The sequence below is a fragment of the Phaenicophaeus curvirostris genome, chromosome 9, assembly GCF_032191515.1.
Source record: "Phaenicophaeus curvirostris isolate KB17595 chromosome 9, BPBGC_Pcur_1.0, whole genome shotgun sequence".
NCBI lineage: Eukaryota > Metazoa > Chordata > Aves > Cuculiformes > Cuculidae > Phaenicophaeus > Phaenicophaeus curvirostris.
The window spans coordinates 10692125-10712560 of NC_091400.1; the positions used below are offsets into that span (position 1 = coordinate 10692125).

Here is a 20436-nt window from a genome sequence, read left to right on the forward strand (position 1 = left end):
TATTCTCTCAGCATCATCAGTTTACAGCTCCCAGCATTTCATGTGCTGAAGTTTATGTATTTAGTTGGCATCGGTGGGTTTCTCCTCTTGTCCTTTTGAACTCACAGGAGCTTTTCATATACAAGAATGTACTAGGAGAGGAACTCTTGTGTTCTACGGCTCATGGCATGAAGACCCACCTTCTACCTACAAACAACTCTGAACAGCTCCTGTAGCGGCATCTGATGTCTCCTGGTTCATAATTGCTTGCAGTGTAAGAACTGTGGCCACATCCTCTCTCCAGAAGCCTTTCAGACACAAAGGTACTAATCGACACAGACATTTCTCACAGAGAAGTCAACCCACATCACGTGTTGGCCTCATTTTAAACTTCCAGTTCATAAAAACATAAATTCATAGAATCCTAGAATGGTTTGGGTTGGAAGGGACCTCAAAGCCCATCCAGTTCCACCTCCTGCCATGGGCAGGGACACCTCCCACTGGATCAGGTTCCTCCAAGCCCCATCCAACCTGGCCTTGAACACCCCCAGGGATGGGGCAAACCCATCAACCAGCTCCTTTCTGAGACAGAGGTTAGAACCGCACGCAGCACTCGAGATACAGAGCCACCAAGTTCCCATTGCTAACAATGTGGAGTTGGAGCCCATCATTTAACATATAAAGTTAAAGATCGGGAACTTCTCCCCCGCACTCTACCTACACAAAGTACTTTCTATCTCTAGAAACTGAACCTCCTTCAAAGACTTCTCCTTTTGCTACACAGCTGCAAAGTTTTCCTTGGTAAAACTAGAGCATTATTGTGTAGAAACAATTCTGTGCCCTTCCTACTTCGTACCTTTTTCTCCTGATTCTTCAGACGTTCCTGAAGTTCCTTCTTTTCTTTTTCAAGCTGTTCAACTTGTTTAGCCATAATGAAGTCAGGATCCAATTCTTCAAGATCCTACAACCAAGTAAAGTCATCAATTCAAATTAAATTTATTAAATGTAATAAATTCTTTATTTATTCAAGATCCTCTGCAGTCTTCCCTTTAACTTTTAAACTTAGCTTCAGAAACATTCCCAGGTTCTTTTCCTCTCTTGTGGGTAACTTGTCACAGAATCATGGAATGATCTGGGTCAGAAAAGACCTCGAAGCCCATCCAGTCCCACCCCCTGCCATGGGCAGGAACACTTACCACTGGATCAGGGGCTCCAAGCCCCATCCAACCTGGCCTTGAACACCTCCAGGGATGAGGCAGCCATCACTCCCCCAGGCAACCTGGGCCAGTGGTTCACTATCCTCACAGGAAAACATTCCTAAAATCTCATCTCAATCTCTCATCTTTCAGCTTAAAACTGTCCCCCCCTTGTCCCATCCCTGCACTCCCTGATCAAGAGCCCCTCCCCAGCTTTCCTGGAGACCCTTTCAGTGCTGGAAGCTGCTCTAAGCTCTCCCTAGAGCCTTCTGTTCTCCAGGCTGAACCCCAACTGTCTCAGCCTGTCCTCATATAGGAGGTGCTCCAGCCCTTGGATCACTTCTGTGGCCTCCTCTGCACCCACTGCAACAGTTCCATCTCCTTCTCATGTTGGGATTCCAGAACTGGATACAGGGCTCCAGGTGGGCTCTCACCAGAGCAGAGGGGCAGAATCCCCTCTCTCTTGCCCTGCTGCTTTGGATGCAGCACACGACACGGTTGGCTTTTTGGGCTGTATTTAATTTTAAATGACTCTCCAAAGCATTTGTATCTTGATTTTTACTTGAGACCCAGTCTAAGCACTACAGACCGGGATCTGCAGGTCTCTTTTGTATTTCAGACACTGTTGAAGCAACAAAGGCAGGGTGCAGAGACCACCAGGCAGCTGGGCTTATATTCTCTAGGTAAAAAAGGTCCCATGCAAACTCAGAATTAAGGTTTACTTACACTGTAATCAAATACTTAAGTGCCAAACTGTCTCATTGTTAAGGGGACCTGTTCATAAGAGCGGTTACAGTATAACATTAGTAAAGAACATGAAATTCAGGCAGCCTCACAATGAAAACACCAAAAGAATAAAACACCAACTCAAGTCCTCACTAGTAACTTGCCTACCTCAATATCGATGTCTTTAAATGCTTTGGCTCCCAGTTCAGTCTTCTTAATCTGCTCCAGGCGCTCACGAACAGTCTTCTTCTTGATCTGTTCATGCTCTTGCAGGATACGCTCCTTCTCCCTTTCCTTCGCCTCCTGGCGCAGTCTCTCTTCTTCAGCCTTCCGGACTTTTTGCAATTCAGCTTCACGTTGTTCCAGCTCTTCTTTTTCACGCTGAATGTTTAGACTCTCGAGACGCTCTTTTCTTTCCTCTATAGTTTGACGGCGCGCAAGAATACGCTGATGCTCCTTCCGAGAATTCTTGAGGAAGGCAGTGACTGCCAGCTGATGCTGTTCTTCCTTCTCTTGCTGAATTTAAAGTACGGATAAGACAGTGATGTAAGCAAAAAGGCAGAAAGCATCACAAAAGCTTCTCAAAGAGAACTCAAGGTTAGTTTTATTCCCCAAACTTGCCAACTGCCTGGAAACAGAACAGTAACAGCAAATCCAATCACTTATCCAAGCAGTGAAACAAGGTGCTATCAATGGACTTGAGCCGCGCGTAAGCGGAAGAAGTTGTCCGTATCTGACAATATTCAGCCATACATCTCAGGTAGGATCCACACACTTTTTTTGTCCAAAAATATTGGGCATCATGTGTTAGTGGTATTTAAAACTGAAAGGAGGTGGGAAGCTCAATCTTGTTTATCTCCACATACTAGCAAGTATGGCACCACACATACTGTATTCCACCAAAGTTTCCTTGGTTCTCACAATCTGAGGTTTTTCCAAATACGCTAAAAGTAAAATGTCCTGAGTGACATAAAACCCTGTCTGAGAGGCGATATAAAACTGATGATTGTTTCTTAACAAGCTCGGTAAAAACAGTGTATAGAAACCCATTTAAATTGAGTAACAAAAAGCACTAGACAGTGCACATGGACTGTTCTTTACGCATCTTTTCCAACCACCCACTCTCCTTTAGCACAGGCACCTATGCAGCTCTGTGAGCCTCACACTGCACACGTCATGGGTTTCACAGTGCCAGGTCCAGGAGCTGCCCTTTCCAACAACTCCACAAGCAGCAAAACACGGCGGCCCCGCCAGCTCATCACACTCCCTCAGTCATGCTGCACTTGAAAAGCGAGCTCACTCAGAGGTATTTTTAGTCATCTGTCACTTCTAGGGCATTCAACAAACACCCTGAAGCAGGCTTTGCTGCAGATCTGCAAGCATCTAAACAGAAATGGAGACGCCAGAAACAAAAATGTGGAAAGCTTTAGGGGTATTTAACAGTTTTGGGAATTATACCAAACTCAATAGAGATTAAAAGCTTCTAAGCACTTGAAAGGAGTGAAAAGTTTTGATCTGAACTGTGAAAGCAAGGATACCAACATGTTCTATAGCTGCATCTAAACACGCAGATAGGGTACAATATCATAAGTAACACCTATTTTACAACATAATTAACAGCGTTTATGTCTGACTCAGCTAATTGTACTAAAATGTTGAGTAGAAGACTATGTTACTTCTATCTTTGGATGTAAAAATAAAGCATGGTTTTTCTTTCAAGCCAACAACCCACTGTCTAGTATCAATTGATAATAAAACCTTTATAGATTCGGGAAACATTTTCAGCTCTATAAAACAGCTAATAAATGCTCAAGCTAACACAAATAAGCTCACACTAAGTATCGTGATCCTGTCCTACTTCATGTGTTCATATATAAAGAATATTATTTAATCACAGAATCATCGAATGGTTTGGGTGGGAAGGGACGTCAAAGCCCATCCAGTCCCACCCCCTGCCATGGGTAGGGACACCTCCCACTGGATCAGGGGCTCCAAGCCCCATCCAATCAGGCTTTCAACACCTCCAGCCACCACTGCTCTGGGCAACCTGTGCCAGGGCCTTCTCACCCTCACAGGGAAACATTTCTTCCTAATATCTCATCTCAATCTCCCCTCTTTCAGCTCCAAACCATTCCCCCTCATCCTATCACTACATGCCCTTGTAAAAAGTCCCAAACATGACCAAATGCTGACTAGTTGGATGCTTTAGGAATGATTCATTCTACTTCCCAAGCACAACCAGCTGACTAACACCAGCCTATAACAACGTACGTCCAATCTGAGAAAACACATTCATTACAATATAAGCTCTGGTATGAAGTGTTGAGTTATTAGCTCACATTTCTACTTAACCCACAAAAATAGAAATGTAGCCCATCACTACTATCCAATTACATCAGAGATCATTACTACAGTGCTCTGGAAAACACAGCAACAAACTTCTGAAAATGAATAAATGTACAAAAGCACCGATTTCACCTACTCAATCCTTGCAGAGTCACATTAAATAAATCATTAGATACTCAATGCCTGTCCTGTGTCAAGGAACGGTAAACCAAGACACTCCTCAGTGCAATATTCAACATCACAGCTTCGAACTGAGCTTGTCTTGCAGAAAAAGCAGATCTATTAGAACAGTGAGCGTGTAACCAAAGCAGAAGGATACTTTGTCATTAATATATTAATGCCACACTACATTTGCATACATTAACACCTCAAGGATCAATCATTTATTTGTAAAGGGAGGGGAGAGCAGGAACCATATTGATTACTCCTGCACTGAGACCACATCACTGGAGGGAGTGGTTGGTGTATAAGGGCAAGAGATAAACATCACACAACGCACCTGGGGGGACGTCACCACCTGCCAGCGTTTTCAGAAGGCTCAAAATGACTTACCAGTAAGTGAGGAGGCTTAATGACAGCAAGAGCCTTAGCCAGAGCCGAGGACATGGCAGTCAACTGGTTCCTGATTTGCTCAGAAGGCATGCTTTGTAGCTGAGGGCCTAGTGGAGCATCTTCCCTAGTACTGTAATTCAAATCTGAGCCAAAGCTCAGTGTCCGGGTGGTGTGATCAAGGCGAACCTTCGCAGAAAGAAAAAAGAACAAGATGAAAAAGGTTTGTGTTATTTATCACTTTTAAATAATTTCTCCTTGCTCTGCCTACAGCTAACATGAGTCAAGAGAAGCTCTGATCAGAAATTAGTTTCTAAAAGAAATTTTAGATATACCAGACTATGAGAAATGCCAAATTAGTAGAAGGAAAAAAGCACCACGAAGAAAATTTTGTGTAATTTCTACGGTTTGTTAAAAAAAAACAAAACAAAACACACAGTCATCACTGAAGAGGCCGAACTTTCAATGATTCTATGAAACGAGCACAGCAAGAGAAATCATTCCTGCCTCCTCCACCACATTAGCAATACGTGAAACAACAAGCATCCTGACTTTAACAGAGTCATAGAATGCCCTGAGCTGTAAGGGACCCACAAAGATGATCAGCGAGTCCAACTCCTATCCCTGCATGGACAACCCCAACACTCACACCGTGAGGCTGAGGGGGCTAGCCAAGTGTTTCTGGAATACCGTCAGGCTTGGCAATTCAACGCATCTAAAACAGAACCTGAAGCTGTGTGTCAACCTAAATGCATTAACTAAGCTTTATCAAAGAACCTAAATAGATAATTACTAAGCAACCTCAACCAAAAACTACTTGGATCTCATCACCAGCTTAAATGTGTCTTTATGGACTGTCATTTCGTCTACACAGAAAACGCTACAAACAATGCAATCTGCAACAAGAGCTGAAACATCTCAGATACTGGTACACATCTCGGACACCAGCATTTCACTTCAAACACTTGGTCAGACAAAAGCAAACACCAGAGGCTGCCAGCTCTTCACTCTTGCACAAGCGATTCAGCACAGCCAGAAACCTGCGTCCCTGTTTTAGGCTGACTTCAGGGTATTCTGGATTAAATACTGGAGCTCACAGGGCAAGTTTCAGCAGCTTTCATTCCAACTTTTATTTCTACCAGACTTACACTAATGGTTGTTGACTTAAATCAAAAATACGCCCCAGCACACAAGCAATCAGTTTTTAATGTATTGCCACATGCATCTTTTACTCTAGCTTAGCTCCATCTACGGGAATCGATCATCTTCCTTGGGTTCAATGCCAACCAGCTGGTTTTCATCCTATGTCAAACACATGGATCCATACATGGCTTCACAGAGGTCTTTGTATGACACTTACTTGTAAGTCACAATGTCTGGCTGCATCGACAATACAACGTTCCAGCTGGAAAGCATCAACAAAAGGAACCAAGGTAGACAGACGAGAAAACTCAATGCTTTGATAAATCTGGGCCACCTGTATGTGAACAGAAACGATAGGTGTTTTTCCTTATCAAAGACATCAGGAATAGAAGCTGTTGTATTGGCTCTAAAACTGACTTACCATATCTATCGTAAGTGGGCATATTAATATGATTACAAATACTTTCAGGGTTATTTCTGCCCTGTATTCAAGCTTGAACTACGATGAAATGCCATTCCTGAATGGCTGCTTTGTACAAAGGAGACTGGCAGCAGTAACTACTTCCAGCTATGCTGCTAATTAGCCTTCAAGCATTTCTTTAGCACATCAGAAATAACGCTGCTCGTCACTTGGAACGCAAGCAGGTCAATGAAATGTGCAGTTTATAAAACACAGAGACACCGAGAAAACCCCAAAGTATCCCACCCAGACCCTACTCCACTAAAAAGTTTCAAGAAGCAATTAATCGCTTAAATAAGACATCATAGCTCCATAACGAGGAAAATTAAGGCAAGAGATTACACCACCATTTTAACCATCATTAAGTATAGCTGCTATGGCTGTACCTAAATGATGGACAAACTTGAAGGTGCAGCTGGACACTGTAAAAAACCAGTCTATTTGGTGGAAAAACCTACTTCAGCACGGAATTTGTTGTGGTTTGAATACAGTGGTAGTAACTACCTGAGCATGATGTAAACATTACAGGATAAGGGGTGGAATGTTGTGGTTTGAGCTGAAGTAGAATCAGTTTTCTAACTTCAGCTTAGCCTCATCTGAGCGACTTCATTTTCTGACAGTGAACCGCATGTGTTTCAGGCAGGGTGTCCCTCTCGCAGCGATCACACGGGGCACTGGGATGCAGAAAGGCCACTGCTTACACTTCTTCCTACAGAAACCCAGGCCATCCTCGAGCTGGAGGAGCCGTAAGGGAAAGAGGCAGAAAAGGTCGCACCTGCAGGGAGGGGTGGGCAGGAGGGGTGACCCCAACCTGACCATGGAGGATTCCATTGCATATATGTTACACTTGGGATAAAACTGAGTGATCACCAGGGTCTTGCTCTCTTCTTTGGTGGCTGATGTCCAGCAAGGACTTTGTCTGGCTGTTTGCCCCTGACCCTGGATCCATGAGTCCCTGAATCCAGTCCCTGAGCCCAGCTCCCTCCTGGCCTCGAATCCTTTCCCTCGTGTCTGCTCGGCAGCATCTGTGGTGATGCAGTCATCATGGGGTGGAGGCGCAATTTCATATATTTGTATATATTTCGTTACTTCCTTGTTGTTTTCATTATTATTATTATTTCACTAAAGCTGTAGTTTTAGTTTCCAGCCTGCAAGTCTTTTTCTCTCATTTTCCTTTCCCGTTTCCCTGAGGGGAAGGGAATTGGGAGCCCAACTGCTTGATTTTAGCTCCTTAAGTTGTCTGGGCAGGCACTAAATTGTGAAGTTTCCAACTTAGTGTCCTTCCGAAGGGCTAACTTACATATACTTAAGAACAGACTTTTTCTTCACTCGTACCTGCTGCAGAAGGCGAAGAATGGTATTGTTCTGCAGGTGAGGAACGTACAGCTGCAGTTCCGGTTCCTTCTCAGCTTGGTCTTTCACCCAGTTCAGCACCTACCAAAATTCTGAAGTTACTCCATCTGCATCAAACCTTATGCATTTCAACATCAAAGTACAACGACTTTTAAATACTTCTGATTTATAGCTCATGAAACAAGAGCCCTTCTGTCTGGACACCGTGTTGTTTTACTGAAGGGCACCTTTTGATCAGAATGCCTTTATTCATAATGGATAGCCCTCATTATCTGTATGAAGGCGACTGACAGTGCTGGCAACATTTACCACACTGCTAATTTACCTTCAAGTTCTTTTTAGCACCACAAGTATCTTTGTTCCCACTATCAAAGAAAAAGAACTGTACGTGCTACATCAGCTGCAGAACTTATGTTAACCTAATCAACAGCTATCACATTATTTTACCTCCCAATACTCTACATTTTAACAATAACAAGTAACTGGTGTATTTTTCCGCTTGCACACATATGCATGTGTGCAGTTTTCTCACTTCTGCATCTTTAAACAGAATTTAACTCAGTATTATCTCCATCACCCAGACCTGATACGTTCCCAGAACTCCGCAACTTTGCAGGGCCCCTGTGAACAGCACCCCAAAGACCTGAATGGGCTTTCATTCTGCTTCAGAAACCTAGAGCCCTACGCACATCAGATATTACATGCACATCACTGTAAGGAATCTGATGCAACAAAGCCTACCAGTGAAAACTCCAGCAAGAGAAAAAGTGGGCTGGCACTTTCCACAACTCATAGAATTGTAGAATAGTTTGAGTTGGAAGAGACCTCAAGCCCCTCCAGTTCCACCCCCACTGGATCAGGTTGCTCCAAGCCCCATCCAACCTGGCCTTGAACACCTCCAGGGATAGGGCAGCCACCACTGCTCTGGGCAATCTGTGCTGTTTCCCAATGCCTAATCTAAATCTTCCCCCTTACAACTTAAAGCCATTCCCAGTCATCCTATCACTCCAGGCCCTTGTAAAAAGACCCTCCCCAGCTTTCCTGAAGACCCTTTCAGCACTGGAAGCTTCTCTAAGATCTCCCAAGAGCCTTCTCTTCTCCAGGCTGAACCACCCCAGCTCCCTCAGTCTGCCCTCATACAGCAGGTGCTCTAGCCCTTGGATCATCTGTGTGGCCTCCTCTGGACTCACTCCAACAGTTTCATCTCCTTATGTTGGGGATTCCAGAACTGGACACAGGGCTCCAGGTGGGGTTTCACCAGAGCAGAGAAGCATTCAGATTACAGACCACTAGTCAAGACCAATTACTACATACACAGAGCTGCAAAACGTACCTTGCTGACACGGCTACATAACTTGAGTGGGTGAAAGTCTACTTCAAGCCAGTTGTAAAGTTCTTTCACTTCCGGAACAACGTACTGCACGACATTGAACCTCACCTACAGCCGACAGAAAGAAAACAAATCCAAAGATCTCAAAATAAATACGATAATAAAGAGTTACACTTTAAGCAGTTTCAATTCAAGATGTTAAATGGGCACCGTGTGTACCTTTTAATGCAGGGGACTATTTTTTGTTACAGCATTCTCAATTGCAGCAACAACATCTCTAGGCTACACCACTTAACTGTACTTAAAGCTGGTAAAGTAGAACAAAAACACATACAGACAAGATGAATATTCAGACTAGAGTACCACCCTCAATTTGTTGGCCATTTCTAAGGCATAAATCCTGCTACACAGATGTAGGCCCACATCTAAACTAAAACCACACATTTTCATTCACAAGAAAACTTCTGAAGCTCTGAATCAGGTTTTTAAGAGATTCTAGAGGTGCCAGAAGAAGTATTAACACAAATTGCAAAATGAACCTTGAATGTAAGTTTTAGGCATGTAAATGACTGCCAGAAATTCAAACACCCTTAAAAACACCTAACAATGACTGAAGGCCTCATTTGTTTAAGAGAATCTGGGAAGGCCTGAATACAAATCAAGCTTCCCTTCAATTTAAGCATGAAGTTTTCATAACCATTTACATACAATTAACCACACAGCTCTGTTAAACTCTGTTTGCCTGTTAAACTGCTGTCCCACAACCAAGCACTGTACTCTGGGAAGAAAACAGCCCCAAAAGAGGGCTCAATGACACAGAATGGCTTCAGTTCGAAAAGATCTTTGAGATCAGAGTCCAAATATCGATCCAGTCCTAGTAGGTCCACCACCAGACCACATCCCCAGGTATGACCTCTATTCCGCCTTTAAACCCCTCCAGGGATGGGGACTCAGCCACACCCCTGGGCAGCCTCTGCCAATGCCTGGCAATCCTTTCAGTAAAGAAATTCCTCCTGGGATCCAACCTAAATCTTACCTGGCACACCTTGAGGCCATTTCCCATTTTCCTGTCGCTGGCTACCAGGGAGAAGAGACCAGCACCCACCTCAATACAACCTCCTTTCAGGTAGCTGTAGAGTGATGAGGTCTCCCCTCAACCTCCTTTTCTCCAGACTAAACAACCCCAGCTCCCTCTGCTGCTTTTGCTCCAAACCCTTCCCCAGCTTTGCTGCCTTCCTCTGGATGTTTAAGAGCTGCTCCCCAAGCACCAGTACCTACCATATCATTAATAAGACTGGCACGCGTCGGTGGGGCCTGCAGACCCAGCAGGGTTGCCAGGCGTCGCTGTTTCTCGACAATGATGCCATCCATATCCAGAAGGCGAGCGATATCAGTTCTCTCAGGGGTTATAGGGATTGACAGCGTGGCTAGAAGGACTCGAGTAGACATCCTGCAGACAAAGCAGAACCGCAAAGGATAAGCTGCAAGAGAACGCTCGTTAATTCCTTTCCATATATGAGCCAATTCAAAGTAGGAATGAGAAGCATTCATTGTGCAAAACTGTGAAAATACCAGCAGTAACAGAAAAGATGCCAACTGCGCAATGAGCGTACAGAATGCAGTGTTCTTCGGTAGCCAAGGGAAAGATTTTGGTAGCATCTTTTCATTATTTACATATGTGTGTACACACACGATCATCTTTGTATATAGGTACAAGAAATTTAAGCCACTTCTACAAATATCAAAATATTAGAAAAGAATGAAAAAGGCAGAAAGCAGCACCTTTAAAAACTTAATTTAGCTGCAAATCCATACCAGTCGCTTTGATTGCATTGATTTTTACATGTACTGTGCCAGCCAGATACACCTTCTGATGTAACAATAAAAAGGACATCAAATACTTAAATTCTGACCTGAGTACCCAAATGGAAAGACATAAGAATTTCCAGAGTATTCATTCCTACCAGATTCTGGTTTTATAAATATATGGGCATGAACTTCACAGGTCCATGCAGCTAACGATTCTGCATGGCTCAAAAACCTTGTCCGTGTTGTACTTGTTACCAAGAAGTAAATGCCACCATGTACAGGCTCCTATAGATCAAGGAAAATTATAACAAAACCCTGTGAAATTAACAATAAATATATAACAATACCACTCGGAAGAGAAAAAGGAAACAAGCAGACATTTTTAATTTTCTTAGCTTCCCAGTCAAGAACAGAAGAAAGTTTAACTAAGGTGATCCTGATGTTGCTATTATTTACACTGTAGCTCTGTACAACCTCCTCCCAGCTCCAGCTTTCTTTTGAGGCAATTTATACCAGTTTCTTTAAGCAGAGCTGCCTCACAGCCACATATCTTGTCTGCTTCTTTTCGGGCACAATTTAGTTAATTTTTTAATCTATAGAGATAAAAACAGAATCGAAGACCACATAAAATATCTTTCCCACCTCTGCATCTCCTCTTGCGTGAGATTCTTTCGCATCTCTCTTGACAAGTGGTAAAGGCGGTGAAGTGTAGATGCATGAAAAAGAGCGTTTCCTGATTTCCAGAAGACAGTTGAGACTTTATGATAGTAGTTTGCCATCAGCTGAGGTTTGGGTGGTTTCTTAGACAGCGCAAAGAGCCCATGAATATCCTCCACTGCTTTGAAAGCTTCCTAAACAAAATCAAATACACTGCTTTTAGGAAGTTTTTTGAAACACCCAAAAAAGGGAAAAATAGAGATTGACTAAATAATACAAATATTCACTCATTACATAAGACTATAATATAGTTAATACCACTGAGAGCTGTGATCTCCAGCTTCAACACCCACATGAAATGAAACAGAATCATAGAATGGTTTGGGTTGGAAGGGACCTCAAAGCCCATCCAATTCCACCCCCTGTCATGGACAGGGACACATCCCACTGGATCAGGGGCTCCCCATCCAACAACGCCTTGAACATTTCCAAGGATGAGGCAGCCACCACTGCTCTGGGCAGCCTGGGCCAGAGCTTTCCCACCCTCACTGTGAAGAATTTCTTCATAACGTCTGATCTCAATCTTCCCTGTTCGAATTTAAAACTGTTCCCCTTCATTCTATCACTCCACGAAAAAGCCCCTTCCCAGCTTTCCTGGAGCCCCTTGCAGTACTGGGAGCTGCTCTAAGATCGCCTCGCAGCCTTCTCTTTTCCAGGCTGAACAACCCCAACTCTCTCAGCCTGGCCTCATAGCAGAGGGGCTCCAGCCCTCGGATCATTTATTAGCAGGCTTTAATATTTGCCAACTGCTTCCCAGTGACTCGTTCATGAGAATCAACAATGGCAGAGGTGAAGGTGTGATTGTTAACTTCTCATTTTCACAACTCGAAACAACTTTCAGTCATTAATTACTATCAGTAGAGGCTTGGTTTGAAATGTTATGCAAAACCAGCAATCCTAGCAGCATCAGGCTAAATGTTCACTGTGCATGTAGTGCCACATTCTAGACATTAAACTTTATGCTTTATCTATTATCCTGCTGTTACCTTGGAGAGTATACCATGAAACATGATCTGTGTGGATCGAACTCTCAGAAGGCTGAGGAATACTGTGTGAGCACAGGAGTCCTGCCACGTACCTGCCACAGCTCCATGCTGATGGCACTGTCGAGCTGCACCAGCCTGGTCTCCAAGTGCATGGACTGACTGTCAGGGTTGTTGAGGTTGATGGCTGTGCTTTGGTTGTGGTGACGCTGGATCTGCCCCAGATGCATCCGCAGGTTATCGCAGAGTTTGCGGAACTCAGCTTTACGGGTGTACTGCAGGCAGAACTTAAAAGCTGCAAAAATAAATGATGTAAATTAAGAACGCTCACTAACAGGGACCTCATGGTAGTTCTAAATGGGATTCAAACATGTAAATGAGTAAGTGTAATGAAATTTCATTTATAACCCAAAAGCAGATCAAGCAAGATGCAATCTAACGGACATGCATAACGAATAAGTGACAACACAGGGCACTTCCATCTTGACCTCAAAAAATAAAGATGCTTCTACATAATTAAGCTTAAGAAGCAAAGACAGTAATTTGAGTTCCTTTAAAAATGTTCTAATTTAAGCAGTGATTCCAGCTTTTATTATGAACCAAGTGCAAATAGAATTCTGAACAGCATGAATTCAGGTTTTGGCTTTGTAAAATGTGGGGAAAAATAAGTCATCTAAACACAGTGAAGCTTTCAAATGACATGAAATAATATGGAAAAAAAATCTGCTTCAATCTCACAGTTCCTCTCAAAAGTCTTTCCTTACTTTGCCACTGTCACTCTGAAAATCTTCAAGTATCTCTGAAGCACCTAGAACTCACCTGACAGCCATCATTCCTAATGTACTTGCATAGTTTGGATCCAGAAGTAAAAATCTAAAAGTCTTTTTTCAAAAACACAAAGGCCTGAGTTACATATACAGAGAAGAACATTTTACCACTCATCTCTCACCCTTAAAGAATTAATATCTAAGTAGTCATTCTTATAAACCTTATTTTGGTAGAATAACACCAGAAAGAATCAGACCAGACTTTTTCCTATTATACAGAATGGCTTTGGTTGGAAAAGACCTTTAAGATCATCGAGTCTAACCATCAATCCAGCCCTCCAAGGTCCACCACCAGACCATGTCCCCAAGCATGACATCTACTTGGCTTTTAAACCCCTCAAGGGATGGGGACTCATCTACCTCCCTGGGCAGCGGCTGTCAATGCTTGGCAACCCTTTCAGTAACAAAATTCTTCCTAATATCCAACCTAAATCTTATGCCTGTGTGAAAACTGACAGTGCATAACTGAACAGCACCCTTCTGCATGCACTGGTTTTTGTAGTGAGAAGGCAAAGAATACGCTAACAGAAGACACGTTCACCATTCTGGGTAACAGTGAAAATACAACCAATGTTGATTATACCTCAAGATTCTCTCTTCTTGCCTTACCTTGCTGTGCAATATCATGGTACAGACGTTCCACTCGAGAGTTATTTCGGAGAAGATCCAAGCACTGTCTATACGACTCCCACAGAAATTTCACCCAGGGTGTCAAAAGCAGTCGGTCAGTACGGTCCTGAGTGTCTTCTCCACTTACAGCACTCAAAAGAACACTGCAGTTGGGGCACGGGGGCAAGGAAAAGAAAAAAAAAGGGGGGGGGGGTGTTATTCCCCACAATTCTCACATATTTTCCTTATCAAGATCTATGATGAGACTGGACAAATCTAAACAGCTGACTGCTGCCAAAACAGGCTATTGCTTATTTCAAAACTGGTCCCTCAGGCTCCTCCCTTTTCCTTGAAAGGCTGGACAAGTTTTCTTGCTGTTCAGTTTTGCACTTTAGCCTCTGCATACCTGACTGACTCCAGAGGTGAGACATCAGGAGCCGTTGCATCCTCCATGTAAGTCAAAGGAAACTAATTCCAGGACTGTCACCTTCCCTCTCCTACCAGGGAGCAGTGCACCACACCTCTGTTAGACTCAGACATCACTGTTTAAGTAGATATATTTACTGATTGTGTTTTCCATTCCTTCTACGTGCTAATTCTCCAGCCAATCAACTATAACACTCAATTTACTTCTTGTACCCTTTCTTCCATAATCTCATCAGTTACGCAGGCAAGTATTTCTGTTTGTACATCCACAGTGTGGTCAGAAAGCCTGGAAGTTATCATACAGAGGAATTAAATTGGCCTAAGATAGTTAATAGCATTTGTACACCAACTAGCAATGAGCAGCTTTGAATAACAAGGTGCCTGGGAGCACTACAGATGCAGATCTGAGCAGACCCTAGAAAGCAGTGACTCAGCCCTCAGAAGTGCTTCCACCACACCATGTTTTGTATCTTTTACTTCTCGTAACTCAGCCTGAGGATTTTCCTCAACACAAAACACCATTCCTATTTGTTTCCTGCCTTTAGAACCTCTAGAATATCAGCAGCATTGCATTTCAAATACTCCAACTCTACACCTCAGTTATCTGAATTGTCAACATCCTTCATGAAAACAAAGATACTTTGCTGTGACGCGCTATGTTTTAAAGGCAGACTGCCTACCTTTCTGGAGTCTGAATGTTATCCAAGTCTTCTATGTCCAGTACCATCTGCTGGGATTCTTCCTTAGCTGCTTCTGTTTTTTCTTCAGCTAATTTTAAATAGGCTCGAACGACATCCTCCAAAGATTTGATGTTCACCTACACCAAAGGCACAAAATGGGAAGATGTTTCCACCCACAACAGACAGCAAACATTTAAAACGCAAATGCTGTAAAACCAGGAACAACTAAAAGGCAAATTCTGACACAGGACCAACCAGTTTTAGCTCACATCAGTTGACACACCCGATAAAATTCAAGAGCCTTACCTGCTGGCAAATGTTCTTGTACTGGTACAGCCCTTCTTTGGCCAGGTGACTCTTGCGGAGATCCACACAGAGTTCCAGGTACTTCAGCATAATCGGCTCGTGAATTTTCTGCCATGTTCGGTGTTTCTTACTTTTCATAACATCGTAGAGAACATCAAGGGCAGGCTGTTTTTTGCCAACCTCAAGAAACTCTGAAAGTAAAACCCAATGAGTAAAAGTCTTGCAAACCAGAGGACGCAGGTTTTTATGCTTAACACTGTCAACTTTTAGAATTTAATTAATTTTAACCTAAGTGCATTGATGGTTTGATTTATGTGACTAGATCAAAAATGCTGGCAGACGCAACTGCAGTGGCAGCCTTTCAACAACGTAACTGGGAAACAAACACAGACGTCACCATCAACATGAATGCTTCAGGATGGCAGAGACATCCCTCCATCCATCAGAGCAAAACCGAGCATTTCAGACACATCAATAAAATCTACACATCCAGTTTTAACATTAGTTTCATCAAAAGGACAACAAATACACACCACGAGGCTTGTAGTACAGCTCCTACCAGGGTCATTCAACAAGATGCAAATCATCCAGTGAAGCTGACTTTTGTTTCTGCCCTCAAGCAGAAACAAAAAAAGAAAGAAAGAAACAAACTTCACTCAGAAAAGCAGTTTGGATTTTTTTAAATCTAATTTATAGAACACTTGCACTAAAAGCCACTGCAGTGCAACTGGATGGACAGATATTTTTAAGCCAGCCGTGCTGCTGAATCCAGGGTCCTGTTTATTCATTCCCTAAGTGGCTGCTGTTATGGACAGGATTTCTTGGCACCACAGCAGGTCCCATCGCAGTTGGATACGCTGCACGTGTACAAAACCCAGCAAACCACCCATGAGCAAACCCCAAAGCAGCAGAGCCAGCAATAAGCATGCATGCTTGGGCCCTACACTAAACGTGCTCTGAACTGCAGAACAACACTGCGAATGGAAAGCAAACAGGTTTAAAAGATAAAGAGAAGTCCACTTCAGGGAAAAGGAAATTGAGTATTCTACAAGGCTGAGGGGTTTAGTCCATACTTTTCATCAAACATTTTGGAAATCACTACATTCCTAAGAAATAATCATAGAATGGTTTGGGTTGGAAGAGACTTCAAAGCCCACCCTCCTGCCATGGGCAGGGACACCTCCCACTGGATCACGGGTTCCAAGCTCCATCCAACCTGGCCTTGAACATCTCCAGGGATGGGGCAGCCACGACTTCTCTAGACAACCTGGGCCAGGGCATCAACACCCTCATTGGGAAGAATTTCTTTCTAATGTCTGATCTAAACCTTCCTCCTTCCAATTTAAAGCCATTCCCCCTCATCCTGTCACTCCAAGCCCTTGTAAAAAGCCCCTCCCCAGCTCTCCTGAAGCCTCTTTCAGTGCTGGAAGCTGCTCTAAGTTCTCCCTGGAGCCTTCTCTTCTCCAGGCTGAACAACCCCAACTTTCTCAGCCTGGCCTTGTAGCAGAGCAGCTCCAGCTCTAGGATCAGCTTCGTGGCCTCCTCTGCAGCCATTCTAAGAGTTCCACATTGTTCTGATTTGTGGATAATAATGGCACATAGAATCAAAGTAAGGGCCTGCTTCTGGTATTCAGACATCAGAGAGAGCTTCTGAGTATGGGAATGTCAGAATCTAAGCTAAAACATGGCTAAAAGATATATTTTGAAAGCAGCAGTATCATTATCACTGTAGGACCACAAAAGCACCTATTCGGGGCTCAGCTTATGGAAATGATGCACTTTCCCAAAATGACCAAGTTACTTGATAGAAAAAGCACAGTTACATTTAAAGATAATTAAGGTTACAATGCAACAGGATTCAGTTTAGCTGAGAGGGAACTACCCACCATGGCATAATTTACTTTGCTATTCTATCTGTGCTGCTTTTAAGGCAATTGCTTAGCTTTACATATTTTTATTTATGAAAATAAACTTAAGAGGCAAGTTTAACCTTGCAACAACGCAAGGTACTTCTAAGCATAGCGCGCAGAGGTCGATAACCAAGTGGACAAAGCACAAAGTTAATTCAAAGTTAATTCAGTTTGCAACTTTTAATTAAATCTGGTCAGGCAAGTTCTTCCATGTAAGTCAAATAATTAAGGCTAATTTAACAGGCACTGGAGCAAAAGCACACAGAAAGAAAACCTGAAGAGTCAAACGCAGCATGCGTCACCATGCCTTCCAGTAGGAACTGGAAGTTATGGGAACAAAGACTTTTAACAGACAAAAGGGAAAGCTTTTGCCCCTGAAGAGCTGTCAGAATTACATCTTCTCTATTTTTTTTCTGTTATGCCATTTAAAATGCTAAAAGGTATCCAGAAGAGCAGCTGCAGCTCTGAGAGGACACGAGCTGACTGATACACACCAACAGCTCAGCTACTGCTATCCCAAAATCCTGAATTAAGCCAAGTTTACAAAAGGTGGCGAAGACATTCTGCATTATCTGGTATCTCTAATAGAGGGCAAACTCAGCATCTCCAAAATAAAACAGTCCCAAAACCTGCATTACATCTTTGACTAGAAAGCAGCACCAGATATTAACAATAGCTAAGGGCTGGCTTCGACCTACATTTATCATTTATAAGGAAAACCAGCCTTTCTTCCTTACCCAGACCTAAATATAATCATTTGAGCTCTTATTTTCAAACATCATCTCTGTATGTTCAGGCCACTGAAAAACTGAAGCACAAAGTGACCCTAAATACTCACTTGAGCCTTATGTATACATCGCAGACACTGAAACTCTGGGGACTGCCCTGAATGTCCCGATTCGAAATGTCAGTTTAACATTAAACTGTTTCCTGCCACTTACAATCTGCTCTGGGTACAACTTCTCACCCTTATTTATACTCTAACACAACAAGATTGAGCCTCTGCAGTTTGCAAGATTGGACACTGCTTGTCCTGTTTTCCACTCAGTCCACAGAGACTCAGGCTTGCTACTGTTTGTCTGAGAATGCTCCCTCCAGTTCCAATCCTTCAATCCAACTCTACTTCAGTTTGTCAGGATTTAGACAACTTGAAGCACCACAAGAGATGCGAGTCCAAAACTTCAGAACCAGGAAAGCACAACTAAAATGTCAGATTTAAGCAGTTTCATGACAATATTTCAGCAGCGTGGCTCCCTCACCAAGTAAGCACAACTTATTCTACTCAGGAACTCTGAAAGTAACAATTAAGGGCTTCATGCTATGGTATGTGCATAGTTTCTAGTAAAAGGACTACAACTTCATCTTTAGAAGCTGACTGAAGCTGATTCTACCCGTCATCTTATCTCTGTCTTTTATATTTGCAGGAATGACATTCACAATTATTTTTAAACTAGAAATCTTAAGGATGTGCAGTATATGATCTTTCTTTGATATTTTGTTAAAATACCAATTACTTGAACCATGTACAATCTTCAACCTGCACAGCCTCTCCAGCTGCCATTTCAGGACACGAACATCACCTCTAATTTTTTAACATCTTTAAGTGTCACCCTGCCATCAGCCCTGTGACAACGTAGGGTCTAAACGGCCTTGCTACACGCTTAAAATAGGATACTACTAAAAAAAAAGAAGCATCAAAGCTGTATATTTAGCCTGAAAGGAGACAGCTGATAAACATAATCAATCCAACTTTGTGTGTGGCTACAGCACAGCAGTTTCTATTTTCCATAGTTTCTATTCCAGAAGTGAAATTCTGCATCAGCCTCTGACACACTAAGAGTTTAATCACCTGTATTGTTATCAGAGTCACACAAAACAGGAAGCCTTCATAGAATGATACAAAGCCTTCAAAAAACTCATCAATACAAAATACTTTCAATAAACGTAATAAATTGCTTATTTATTTAAGCTTTTCTGCAGTCTTCCCTTTAACTTTTAAAATAATTTGCTTCAGAAACATTCTCAAGGTTCTTTTTATCTCTTCTGACTAAAGTGACATTAAATCATGTAATGATTTGGTTTGGAAGCGACCTCAAGGTCCATGCAGTTCCAACCCAGGGACAACTCTCACTGGATTAGATTGTTCCAAGCCCGATCCAACCTGGCCTCTAACATCTCCAGGGATGGGGCAGCCACCACTGCTCTGGGACGCGTGCGACAGGGCCTCACCACCCTCATCGGGAAGAATTTCTTCCTAATGTGTAATCTAAATCTTCCCTCTTCCAACTTAAAGCCACTCCCCTTCGTCCCTTCACTGCAGGCCCACAGAAAAAGACCCTCCCCAGCTTTCCCGGAGCCCCTCTCAGTACTGGAAGCTGCTCCGAGATCTCCCCGGAGGCTTCTCTTCTTCAGACTAAAGCACCCCAGCGTGTGCCAACCCAGGAGACGTTCCGGCCCTCGGTTCCTCTTTGGGGCCGTCGCTCCAACACGGATCAACGCGGCCCGGCATCAGCCCAGCTCGGCCGTCCCCGGGGTGCGCGATGCGCCCGGACCTCCCGAGCTGACCCCCAGCTCAGGAACCGCTGGGCCCCGCCCGCCCGAGGGGCTCGGCGGCGGGGAGGTGGAGCCGCGAGGGGCGCCGGGCCTCGCCTCCGCCATGCGGCGCGGCCCGCACCGCGGCGGGGGCGTCGCGGGGAAGAAGGGAGGGGGGGAGGTGAAAAAGAGGAGAAGGGAAGGTGCGGCACCGACCGTTCGCCCGCTTCAGGGCGTTCTCGGGCCGCTGGAAGTACACCGGCATGATGGCGGCGGGGTCTGGGCGCGGCGGCGGCTCCGAGCTCCAGCCGAGGCAGCGCGCGAGGCCGGAAAGGGCGCGCGCCGGAACCGGAAACACCGCCCAGCGCGCCGCGCCGCCACCGGAAGTGCCCTGTGATCGGCGGCGGGGGGGGGGGGGGGGGGGGGGCGCGTGCAGCGCTCTGCTCAGTCAGCTCCGGTCACGTGATCACGGAGGGGCAGGGGCAGCGCTCGGCTCAGGCGGCAGCGCCCCCCGCACGGCTGCGTCACGTGATCAGGGATGGGGGCAGCCCTCAG

General features: G+C 44.0%; 1 protein-coding gene and 1 non-coding gene across 2 annotated transcripts in view; both read right to left on the bottom strand.

Moving 5' to 3' along the window:
- Window positions 1-20249, bottom strand: part of EIF3A (eukaryotic translation initiation factor 3 subunit A) — a 31901-nt gene extending 11652 nt beyond the window's left edge. Inside the window, exons 1-13 of the mRNA XM_069863706.1 lie at window positions 20098-20249; window positions 15440-15630; window positions 15134-15270; window positions 14028-14191; window positions 12687-12886; window positions 11534-11742; window positions 10361-10532; window positions 9086-9190; window positions 7735-7833; window positions 6157-6273; window positions 4800-4985; window positions 2070-2417; window positions 836-940 (exon numbers count right to left, since the gene is read on the bottom strand). Of these exons, the coding sequence (XP_069719807.1) occupies window positions 836-940; window positions 2070-2417; window positions 4800-4985; window positions 6157-6273; window positions 7735-7833; window positions 9086-9190; window positions 10361-10532; window positions 11534-11742; window positions 12687-12886; window positions 14028-14191; window positions 15134-15270; window positions 15440-15630; window positions 20098-20146 (2082 nt within the window). The 5' untranslated portion in view covers window positions 20147-20249. The remainder of the gene's footprint in view (window positions 1-835; window positions 941-2069; window positions 2418-4799; window positions 4986-6156; window positions 6274-7734; window positions 7834-9085; window positions 9191-10360; window positions 10533-11533; window positions 11743-12686; window positions 12887-14027; window positions 14192-15133; window positions 15271-15439; window positions 15631-20097) is intronic.
- Window positions 6469-6601, bottom strand: LOC138724433 (small nucleolar RNA SNORA19). The gene has a single exon (XR_011338059.1). It is a non-coding gene; the product is annotated as a small nucleolar RNA SNORA19 (small nucleolar RNA).
- Window positions 20250-20436: the final 187 nt, after the last annotated feature.